Source organism: Calonectris borealis, chromosome 3 (assembly GCF_964195595.1).
Source record: "Calonectris borealis chromosome 3, bCalBor7.hap1.2, whole genome shotgun sequence".
NCBI classification, from domain to species: Eukaryota; Metazoa; Chordata; class Aves; order Procellariiformes; family Procellariidae; genus Calonectris; species Calonectris borealis.
Window position 1 is genome coordinate 4720582 of NC_134314.1, and position 12272 is coordinate 4732853.

The window sequence follows — 12272 nt, forward strand, 5'->3', positions numbered from 1 at the left end:
TATAGCGTTGATTGGAGTCGTCGTGTAAATAATTCATGGAAAGATTTTTTTGTCAGAAAAAGGCAATCCAGCCACTTAAAGTCTTTTAGGAATAGTTGCAAGACAAAAAGATTCCCCGATATGTTCAAATTTAAACAAGGATAACAATATCTTAAGTGAATTTAATACATGTACTTGGAAATGTCTAATGTTTGATTTCCCCTTATTTAAAGTGCTGTTGGTTTTGGAGAGAGAGAGAGAAGAAATCAAAGCAGCAGTCTTTTTGTTTAGTTTCTGCTTTATAGCTGTTCCCCCCATAAGAAATCCTACCTTTCTAATACAATTAAGTGTTCAGAGCCTTTATTATGAATCACCACAGTAAGTCTTGCAAGGCAGAGTTTTTCTGTTTCGTAGGTGCTTATACAGTGTAAAGTCCAATGGAGGGAGGGGTCCTGGTTGTTGTCCCAGACCAAGTAGCTGAGGATGCAGATCAGGAAGAAAGCTGTATGCATAGATGTGCAGTACCGCAGGGGAGAAGGGATCAAGATATTACCTTGTCTGACCTCGGTGTAACAAAAAATCTCCTCAGCTTCACATAATTATCTCTCGCTTGAATTAAACAACTTTTGATTGAGTAACACATGGTTAACAGAATGGCACATGGAGGTGGAGGAACATATTTTTTATTTTGTCTTTTTGCAATTTATTCTGGTGGTTCATCACCTTCACCATTGAAAAGATGTAACCTTTAACAGCTTACATTTCCTAGTTTCAATTTCCAGTCCTTTCATTATATTGTACCTGATTGATCCTTGTCCTGAACTCCTTGGCCACCATCGCCCAGAAATCACTATTGGATTCCTGAAGAAGTTCTCCCAGTCTGCAGATATGGTTGGCATCCCTTGCTCCTAGGTTGCTCAGACCAATCCCTCCTTCTTCCTTTCTACCAGTTTGCCATTTTTTCTACCTTTTACAAAATATCATGGGAATCAATTTTAGTTTTAATTCCAAATCACTGGTGGAAACACTGAATATTATCCGTTTCGGTGGTAGTGTCTGGTACTGCCACACAGTCCTACCTCTGAGAATTATTTCCCCTATATAATTACTGCCTGAGCTCTGTCTGTTAGCTGGTACTTAATCCAGTTAATCGTGTGCTTTATTGATATTGAATAGTTTGTATTTAATTTTAAAAAATCAGGATATTTTAGATTACTATGTGATATAAATCTCAAGGCAATATTTCATCCTTGAAACTGCTCACATCCAGAAAACTTTTAGCATCCTCCATTAATTCAAACTCGTTTGAAAAGACCTATTTTCACACTTGAAAATGACACCTTTGAAGATGAACAGGACATCAATACATATCAAGAAATAAGATGAAGCTTTGGTATAGGGGATCATGACCTGATCGTCTTGTTTATTATGAAAAGAAGAAAATTGAACCTAGTGATTTATGCAATTTGTACTTTAAAACAGCCAACTATCTGATGTTAAAGCAATCTTAAGAAGGAAAGTTGTTACACACAGAAACACGTGTGACCACTGAAAATTTACCAACAACTTTCCACTAAATTTCCAAGAGGTACAATCCTGAAATTGAAAGCTATGCGTGTACAAGTTGAAGAAAACAGCACTTCTTAAGAGGAAAATTGAGTATAAGCATGAAGAAATAGGGAAACTGTAGAAAATAAATGAAGATGGGGGAAATTATTATTAATCATGCTAAGGGCTGAACTTCATGAACAAACCTGAAAAATAAGGAGTTGTTACAGCAGATTTTCTGGGATCATTTGTGGTAAGGACTATAACATATGCTGATGAACAAACTGCAAAAGCTGGTGTTGTCCACTAACACATGAGATGTGTGGACTAGAACTAGTTCTGAATTTGGAACGAGTATAAAAGTTTTGGGTCTGGGCTGGTTTCATTTTATTTTGGGGGGGAAGGGAGAGAATTGTAAGAATTTTACAGATGTTTTTAGCATCCAAATGAAGCAGACTGCCAATCTTGCACTGAAGTGATAGCACACCCTGTCAACTCAGAAGCCATCTGCTGTAACACTACAAGTGATTCTGCCTCTGTGGTTGATAACTGTTTGGTTTATTAAGATGTAAACATTTTTTGATTCCACATGAAAAATGTATTGTATATATTTTGCTTTTTCTGCATTTTTTCAATGGCATTTTTAAACAGCATTGCAGGTTACAGGCTCTGCCTTGAGTAGGATTCAAATGTTGGAAATAAAAAGTTCTGCCTTATATTACAGACTGATTCATAGAGGGTTGATGTATTTTATGGATGTATAGTATTAAAATGATTATCAGTCCTAGCAATACATAGCTTATTAATCAGCTGTATTCTATCTACTTTATTGTTAAGCATTTATTGAAATATTTGAAAACCACTGGAGGATGCTCTAGGAGCTGTTAGTGTATCAAACCAGCTGTTTTGGTTGATGTATATTTATTTGTGGAAACAGCTTATGGTTATTCAGTTTTAACAACTTATTTCTGTCAAACTAAAATTTGTGGCCAGTTAAAATTATTTCCCCAACAATAACTGCTTTTTCAGTAAGGTCTTTAACACACAGTAAAGACATAGAAGGGTAAGGAAGACGAAGGTAGGGTCTTACAATTGTTGTAAAGCACAAACAAGTCTTGCTTTCACAGATCTGGAAGGAACTGAGGCAGTTGGGCATGCCACAGGACAACTGGAGGAGCTGAACCTGCAGCCCTGTGAAGGCAAGTCAGTGAGAAAGATGAGCAGCGTCCAACGTAAGACAGGTGACAGAGACACCTTTTCTTCAGCTAGGAACAGTGACAGTCACCAACAACCACATGAAGGACCATCTCCTGGTGACTCTCCAGAACATCAGCAGTCAAAAATCCCAAGGTGTTCCAGACAGGAGGATGTCCCCCAGCCTTCAGCTGGCTACAACGAGGAAAGAGAGAAGTCCAAAAGGATGCCCAAACCTCAGAATGATGTCGGAGAGCATGTTGCTGTGGTAGCAGCAGAGGTGTAAGAGAAGTGATGTGAGGTGGTGGACCATGACAAAGCAAGTTTTGCCTGGCTTGCAGTTAATGCAAAGCTGAGTCTTTTGTCTCTGTGGTTAGAGAAAATCATACACATATTAGCATGGGGAACCAGGCTGCCATGCTGCACATCTACAAATGAACCTGTTACCTGGATCTGCAGCCAACTGGGAGCTCCGGTCATGTCTATGACGTTGAACTTCCTTAGCTTCCAAAACAGGGTGCGTGCATCCAAACTGCCTGTTGAGAGTAGTTCTTCTGACACCTCTAAAACTCTCTCCAAGATTTTGGGGGAGTGCTGGCTGGCTAGCTAGGTCAGCTTTGAGATTACATTCAAAAGCATTCAGGGATTAGCCTAACAATTCAACAGTGCAGATGATCGGATTTCTGACACTTTAATATGCTAACACTGATGTAGTCTTAGGGGCTAGAGCAATGCCGATTGGTATGTATGCATATATACAAACATATGGGAATTTTCCCATTTCTTCCAATCATGCCTTTAATTTCATTCCAAGAATCTCAGTATGTACATAAATCTTTTTCTTTTTCTAAGGAAAAACAAACATGTATTCAACCTCCATTTCACTGACTTGAGTAAGCACTTCCATTCCTCCTTAGTTAAATCTGTGTTGTTGTTTTTCTTTTTAATTAAAGTATTTTGCTGAGTTAAATCTTCACCATATCATTGTTTTCTAACACCCTTAAATCACTGGCTTGTTATGAACACTACTCTTTACAAATGATAATAATAATGCTGATGTTCTTCGGTTGCTCAGAGAATTTCTCTGTGCTTTGCTTTACTGAGCTGGAAGATGAGGGACTTTATTATGCCCTCTCTGTGCCATAAAATTCTTGGTTGCAAGGTGGCCTGGTGGTACAAGATAAAATTTATACTCCTCTGCAGAAAAAATACTTAAGCAGGAAGATGAGGTTTTTTCTGCCCAGATCAGCAGTAGAAGAGAGATAAGAAACCTTGATTTGAAAAAAAACCAAACAACCACAAAATGGTTCACTTCAAGCTGAAGGAGCTAAGGTGCAGATACTGGTCAGTGAGCTACACAGTTCTCTAGGCACAAAAATAGATTCACCAGCATTGGCTCCTGCACTATATTGTGTTTATAAACATCATTTTCTGGTGAAATCAGATAGATTCCATGGTTTCTGGCTCACTGCACAGGAGCTTTTCTGGCTTAAGACATTTGAGGATGAGGGACTTATTTTATTAAGTTCAATAGATCAGCCTTTTTGACCTCTTCCATGTTATGGAAAAGCAATTTCTTACAGTATTTTCTGCAGAGGCCAAAATATTCTTTTATGTGAGTCAACATGGTAGAACCCTAAGTCTCACGATTCCAGGTCCGAATCAGAAGATATACCTTGCAGAGACATCCAGGTTTGGTGAAATGATTTGGAGACCCTTCCTTTCCTCCACAGCTAATACGCAGTTTTAGACGCTTTCACGTGGTAAGAAATCCTTTCCTCTCTGCAGATATACAATTCCTCCATCCCCTGAACTCCACTCTCCTTCAGTAGTTCTACTCCTAGTAAGTGACTCTATCATATCCAAGCAGTGTGAAAGCAAATAATATATAATTACAAATGTCAGAATGTATGCAAATAATATGCAAATAATATCGAATATAAATTATTTGCAAAAATCATAGAATGGAGCCTTCTTTTTGGGAAAAAATCAGACATTATTGGAAACAGTTAAGGGCTTTCATTAATCCTTTAATTCATAATCCTTGTATTTATCCATACTTTGTTTACAGAATAAATACTGTCTTGCATGTCTAGACTTCTAATGGAATAAGCAGGACTAAAAAATCTTTAACTGCAGCATTCTCGATCTTGATTTCCCACACTGCTATGCATTAACTGAGTGAATGGTGGAGCATGGGAACGAAGTGGGGAGAAAGTGAAACAAAACATGATGAAAAATCAGTGCAAACATGAAGTGAATCCTAAATAAGTACGAAATTTAGGGGATCTTGTGTATCAAAAAAAAAAATCAGTGTCATGATCAGAGAGAAAGATGTGACTGAGACTTAATGGCTGAAGAACATGGTTAAACATTAGGTAATACCTTTTCTAAAAATAACTAGTTTTAGACTGATTGCAACAGCACTTGGATGAAATGGGATCCTACTGCTCTGTGGCTGATGCAGAGCCAGACTTATTTTGAAAACTTTTCCATCTAGACAGGCAAAGGAAAAAACCAGCCTCTCACTCGTACAGAGTGTACAGTTAGGTGAACATACCCAAGCTGCCCCAGGATTTCCTGGGCAAGGCAAAGAGAGAGAATACACATCTCATGTCCCAAGCCAAAAACTTCATTTTACAATAGTTCGAATACCAGCTTGGCCCGTGGGGCATCCGCATGTCATTACTGTCTTGCCATCCGTACTTTTGGTGATCCTGCTCAAAACTCTTAGTCTTTGTGTTGTTGAGTTCTCCTTAATCCTTATGCTATAATTAGGACAACAGTGGTTTCCACTTTTACATGGGTGTTTTATGGGTAAATTTGTGTGTTGGAATACTCCTTGATAGGAAGACATTATACATTCCAAAAGTCAAGGTGGGGGCAGGGCAGGGTAAGGATGGAGTGGAAGGAGCCAGAGGAAAAACCCAGTGTGACATGTGGGTTACCCATGAGGGATGGGGTGCCTTGATAAACTTGAGGTTATTAAAGACTTCTAGCCCAGCTGCAAGGGATTCGGCTGAAAAGAGTTCACTGTTTTATACTGTCATAGTCCAGCTTCTGGGAGGACACATAAAAAGACAGGAGCAGGATTTCAGCTCAGCTTTTCAAAGAAGCCTATAAGCATGTCGTAGCAAGGACTCCTGCTCTAGCACAGCCCACATTCGGGCCAGCTCTGCGAGGGACACAAAGCCCTTTCAGCAAATCTACTTAGGCTTAGCAAAGCGCTGACCTCCCCACACTGAACACCAAGGAAGCCTTCAAAGTGCAGGCAAAACGGATGCAAAAGTCTTTATATCTGCCTGTGCAGAACCATCCTCCGAGACCCAAAGTCTTTCTTGACAGTCGTGTTAAACGTCAGTAAAATTTGATAAGTTTGGCTCCACAGCAGCCAATGGCAAAAATTTCATTAAGTTTGCTACATTTGGGGTTTCCACCTGCTAACCTTTTTCTGTAGTCCCATCTCCAATAGCACTTGAGTTCCTTTATTGATATAAATAAGAGTGTAGCTGAAAGGATGCCTTATTTTTAACCAAGATCTCCAGGCTTGTCTGAATTCCTAGACAATGCATGGTCAAAATTATTCTTCTTTCTTCCCCCCCTCCCCCCCCCCCTTTTGTGGAATTGGTATTTTTTCCTCTTACATCTGAAGTAGAGGAGTGCATTACAGAAAAATTTGCCTAAGGCTCTGGGCCGGCGTTGATGAGACTTCACGAAGATACAGGAACAGGCACATGGATAGAAAAAAAGAAAGCCTGTGAAAAATTAAAATGACAAGCCTGGTTAGGGAGCAGAGATAACTGGTGGTGTAGTAAAATTAATTACAGTCTGGGTTGAAGGAATTGTGTGCCTAGGACAAAATTAAAAAAAAAAAAAAAAGAAAAACCAAATAACAGCAATGAGATTATAAACCCTTTCATCATTTCTATATGGTTTAACTCCAAATCCCTATTTATTATGACAATTATTATGGCATTTATTTCTATAGGATGAGAGGTATAAATGGCAAATAAAGGAGGCAAGTGTCCAGTCAGAAGGCTTTTCTCTGAGCTTCTGATTCTGCAATGAATAACCTTATTAAGAGTGAAATTACACACACACACAAAAAAATCTTCAGTGGACTAGGAACTGTGAGAGCAAAACTTCACTGGATCAGGAAACCTGCATGATGCAACACTCCAAGGGTTATTATGGGTACTTGGTGATTATTCAGATTCACAGGTTTTTAGATTTTTTTTTTTTTTTTGCAATTATTATGCATTTGCCAGGACTTGAAATTATTCCAGCTTTGTACCTACTAAAATGTGCGAAATGTTTGGTGATGATCTGTTAATCAACACTATAAAGACAACTGCAAGAGCAAAAGCCAGATACACCATAAGATCGTTCCAAGATTTCAGAACACACCAGCAAAGGGTGTTTGCAGGGGGATTTCTCTGATATCTAAAAGGAGTGTGCTTTTGAAGGGTGGGGACAGGAGGTAGGTGCTACCTGAGATACAAGATTTTACATATTAGGTGACACAGAAGACAACCAGGGTATGAGGTTTCAGTGGGAGACAGAGAAGTTCTTGGGAACATGAAGTCAACCTAGGAAGCACCTTTGGTAGATATCATAGCTGCTTTTCACTGGCTCAAACCTCTGTGTGTGTGTGCAAGCCAGGAAATGCCAACAGGCTACCACCAATCTGCTACTGTCTCACCAAAGCGTTTCAAAATTTTCAATTTTCAAAGAAGAAAAGGAGACTAAAGTAATCATTGCATTAGTGAGTTTTCCAAAAAGGAAAATAGAAAGACATAGAGAATGTTTTATTCTTGAAACTGGAAGTTGAAATCTCTGTTGAAGGAGGGTTGTTTGGGGAGATATTTACCCTAGCTTTTTGTTTTCTTTCTTTTTTTTTTTCCCCATCCTCTTTTCTTTCACATTCTGACTAGCAAAGAGGATAAAAGGAGTAGGGAAGAAGGAAAGAAAAAAAAAAGACACAACACACTCAAATTAGTTAAAAAATAAAATATTCTAAATTGCTCAGCTTGTCCTTAGCTTTATGCTCAAGGTGAACATTTAGGCAAAAAATACCCAACAAAACTGGAAGAGAGTGTGAAAGAAAAATCTGACTCTGAGCTTCTGTTCCTCTCTCAGTGAATCATTTTCTCCTAAAATACTACCAGCATGCTGTCAACTTTGCCTCAGATGTTTCAATTCAAAGCGTTTTCCTCACATTACAAGCTAAATGAAAAATGGTCCCTGTTTTTGATGAGCCTGGCTCAATTTGCAATTATGAACGAAGGCCATGGCAGAAGATTGCACATAAGCTAGGTAAACCTCTGAATAGCTTCCATATCATATTAGACCAGACCCGCATACTGAGGGCTGCCGGTGTTGGATACTTGGGGAAGAATATAAGAAAAAAGGCAAATATGAAATTAGCCTTCCCTGGATTAAACGTTAAGCAAGAAGAGACTTCTGGGAACAGTGGTTGCTCCTAGTGACCATTGGATGGACCTATTGTCCCTGAATATTTTCTGAAAGTATAGCATGAATGTCATGTTACAATGAATTATCTATATCCCATGTGAAAAAAGAAGTTTTTCTGCTTTTATTTTAAACATTTTGCCTGATATTTTCCAGGGTTTTTTGCCTGATAAATAGGCAATAATGCTTTTTCACCTTGCTTTTCTAGATGTCTTGCACATTCTTCATCAACCTTAGCTCTTTTCCAAGTTCTGTGGGAGTCCTGTGGGATGCAGGGATCTAACTTAAAATTCAGCTGAAAAGATAAGGCTTAGTACTCCACAGGAACAGAAGAAAAGGAGAATATATACTCGCTTTTCCTGCAAAAGACCTCCCTCCCTCTGGACTTGTGCAGTTAAACCGTATGCACGTAGGTGCTTAGGTTAAGTCACCCTGGGATCGTGCTGTGCTCAGCAGTGGGAGGTAACTCCGGTGTTTCCAGAGAGGGATTCAGTTTTTTCCAGGAAAAATATTTTCTCTGAGGCAGCGAGTGAAGAGTGAGACGAAGCTGACTAGGACCCTGATCTTGGGTCCTCAATTAGAAACCTAAATTCAGGTGGAAAAAAATCAGGGATGAAAGGGTTTAATACTAAAACCAGCCACTTTAATTTGGGATCAGTAGGGAAAGAAAAAGAACAGAAACAGGTGCCACGGCCAAAACAATGGCGTGGAAAAAGATCTCCGCAGCAGCGCTGTGGAAGATGGACTCAAGCCAGATCAGCCTGCGTTTGTCAGAGATAGGAGCTACCGGCAAGCTGAGCGTGGAGCATGCGCTGAAATGCTCTGCTGCTTTGGGTGTAGGTCATCTCATTCATTTCCCAGTAGGTCATTTGTCCATCCCCAGGGACAGGTTAGGTGTGGTTGGATTAATTTGTGCTTTCCCTTCTGATACACCTTTCTGTTCCAAAGTACATTAAAGATGAAGCCGGTGCCCAAGACACGCCAAGTCTCGCAGCTGTCAAAGGGAACAATGCTAAAAATATCCCACCCTTGCTCTCCCTCCCTCCCTCGACCGTCTCTCCATGTCTAGGTGCTGACAAAAGTTATTTGTCGTATTCCCTTCATTCGGTGAGTGACAGGAGACTGGTGTCAAGTGAGAAAATGAAATGTAAATTTTATTAAACACCTTCTCATCTCTGTGTATCAATCCAGATTCCAGCCTAACACAGCAAATCAAATCCTGTCTTCACCAGGCCTGAGGGCACACAAAGAATCATTTCTCCTTAATACCATTCCCTCCTAGTAAAATATTTTTCTGTTTAGTAAATGAAAATTTAAAATGCAAACCCTATTTTAATCCCAGAGAAAAGATGTGCATTGCGGGGAGAAGGATGCTACATTTCATTCTGTTATGCCTCATGCTTTCTTCTTGTTTTCAGACACAGCAACGATGATTAGCTGAAGCATAAATTGCAACTCTCTTTTAAGACTTGCCCATCGGGACTTTTTATCTTCATGTCCACCACCGGGCTTAGTAGCTTACTAGTCCAAAGATGATTCAGTATCCACTTGTTTAATCCAAAATTGCATGGTAAATTATATGATGTACTGAAGTCTGAAACACTATTCCCAAGTGAACGGCATCAGAAGTTCTTTGCGGTGGGTCCTAATACCTCTGTTTCTCTGAGGATGAGAGTCTTGGTCCACTGTGAGAGGTTAAATTGTCAGAAAAGGAAGCCTTTAATTCAAGGCTTCTTGTTGCTGAGCAAAATTATGGCTGATTTGACTTCCTTGATTTTCACAGACAGAGCATAAAATAATTTGTTTCTTTTGGTAACAGACATTTATATCTGTTTATCCAGGCTGTGCTTAGAGGTCAAAATTAAGACAGAGACAATACATATATGAGATAAACCCTCAACGCAAAACAAATTTTCCTTTACTCCCAAGAGATGGCACTGGAGAATATTTTTATCTAAGTCACTGATTAACCAACCCTCCATCTTAGTATGTGATGCTGGAAGCACTGGGCTGTTGCTTTCTGAGACACTCAGTAGAGGAGAAAACCAAGACCACCTACCTTTCGTCTACACTCATTACCCCTAATTATTAAAAGTTAGGTGTCTAGTCTAATCTAACTCTCCCTTGTGTGTGGTTATTATAGTCAAATATGCACTCAGGAGGGTGCTTCACTTCACTTTTCATACACAGCTATTGGAGGACGGGCTGAATCACCCTGTGCAAGTGCTTGTGTCTCTGCAGGTGTTAACCGAGTAGCTTGAATGAGATGGTTGACTTCTAGCCTTGTCAGGTGGACATTTCAGCTTAATCTGGCTATGCACTTCCTACTTCCAGTGGGGTCTTTCACTGATCAGTTCCCAACTCATCACAAATTATTTTCTGATGGGAAAAGTACAGTGGAGTGCACAAATACTGCACAAGCAAATGTCTTGTGGCAATTTTTCCCTCTGAAAATAGTTCCCTGCTCTGTAATGACCCTCCTAGCAGTAAATAACCCAGTAAGCAGTAAGTAGACCCCCACCAGTTTATCATGGAGGTGGGGGTCCTGGGATTGCCTGGTGTCCCTGCCTGAGGCAGCCCTGAAGAGGTTACAGGGATTCAGGGCTTCGGCCGTCTCATGATCCTGGGAGTTAACCACAAGGTCAGTCAAGGTTCCCCTATGGAAGGTCCTGCAAGAATTGCCTACAGCACTTCATTTCAAGGAGGCTGAGGGTCTATGCAGTCCCCAAAAACTCTGGAAAAATTTGTAATGATTCTAAAGAAGATGTTTTCATAATTAAAAAAAAAAAAAATTGACATCTTTAATATTTTTTTTTAAATTCAGATTTTCCCTTCAAAGAGAAATAGCAGACCCCTGCCAGCCCTAATCACTGCTTTTCCTAACCCCTTTTGGAGCAAAAGCTATGCCATCGTCCATGAATCAGGGATAGATGACATGAAGCAGGGAAAAGATAAGCAACTCACTAAATCTTGCACTAGGAACAAGTGGAAAAAAGATCAGCAAAAGCACCTATTTCCCTTGGCTACCTGTCCTCAGACAAATTCACTACACTATTTTTGTTATCTAAGCCTGTTTCAGAGAGGAAAACGGAGACAGGCAACACTGAAAAAGTAATGCAGGGCAAGACTTGCAGCTTATGCATTAGGTTGGATATCAACTGTCCTCAGTCCTGCATCCTGCCACCAATTCCCCTCTCCGACCTTAGGCCACTCATTTAATGTCTCTGCCCCTCAGCTCCTCACGTGCAAAATGAGAATGCTAATACAGCTTTTCTCCATACATCAGTCCACTTTGCCCACTCAGGCTTCAGGGTCCTAAGCACTGAGGCTGTTTCTAATTATTTTCCAAGTGCAGTTGAATCCTGGCATCCCAGTTGCCATTGAAACCACCCTTGAAACAAAAGAGTAATAGTGATAATAGTAATAGTGATAGTAATAGAAATAGAGATAGAGATAGAGATAGAGGTAGAGATAGAGACAGAGATAGAGATAGAGATAGAGATAGAGATAGAAATAATAGAAATAGAAATAGAAATAGAAATTAGAAATAGAAATAGAAATAGAAATAGAAATAGAAATAGAAATAGAAATAGAAATAGAAATAGAAATAGAAATAGAAATAGAAATAGAAATAGAAATAGAAATAGAAATAGAAATAGAAATAGAAATAATAAGTGTGCCTAGACTGGTTTCACTTGCAAGGTGTTGAGGGTTAAAGAAAAAAAGGAAAAGAAAAGTGCAGTCCATGCAGAAGAGCTGTCATGCCACACAAATTGTCAGCTTCCCTAATATCACCAATCCCTCCTCTGCCTCACCAACTTAAATTCTCCTGTGCCTCAAGGTAGACGGCTGTTGGGACTCGGCGCTCTAGATACATCCACACCGGAGATCAGTCATTTCACACCGCCAGTGGGCTTCTTTACTATTCTAATAGAGAACCGATTGCACACTATGACTAATAATGTTGGCTGTATGAAAGAATTATTTATATAGAGACTGAGAAAGGCCTCCTTGGATTTCTGGACAGGACAGTCTTGATTTGGAGAGAGCAAAGCATAAAATAACTTCAGGGCCCTTTC

At 39.7% G+C, this 12272-nt stretch overlaps 1 protein-coding gene across 1 annotated transcript in view; it reads left to right on the plus strand.

Annotated features, from left to right (window-relative positions):
* Nucleotides 1-3007, plus strand: part of PKHD1 (PKHD1 ciliary IPT domain containing fibrocystin/polyductin) — a 266225-nt gene extending 263218 nt beyond the window's left edge. Inside the window, exon 65 of the mRNA XM_075144880.1 lies at nt 2655-3007. Within this exon, the coding sequence (XP_075000981.1) occupies nt 2655-3007 (353 nt within the window). The remainder of the gene's footprint in view (nt 1-2654) is intronic.
* Nucleotides 3008-12272: the final 9265 nt, after the last annotated feature.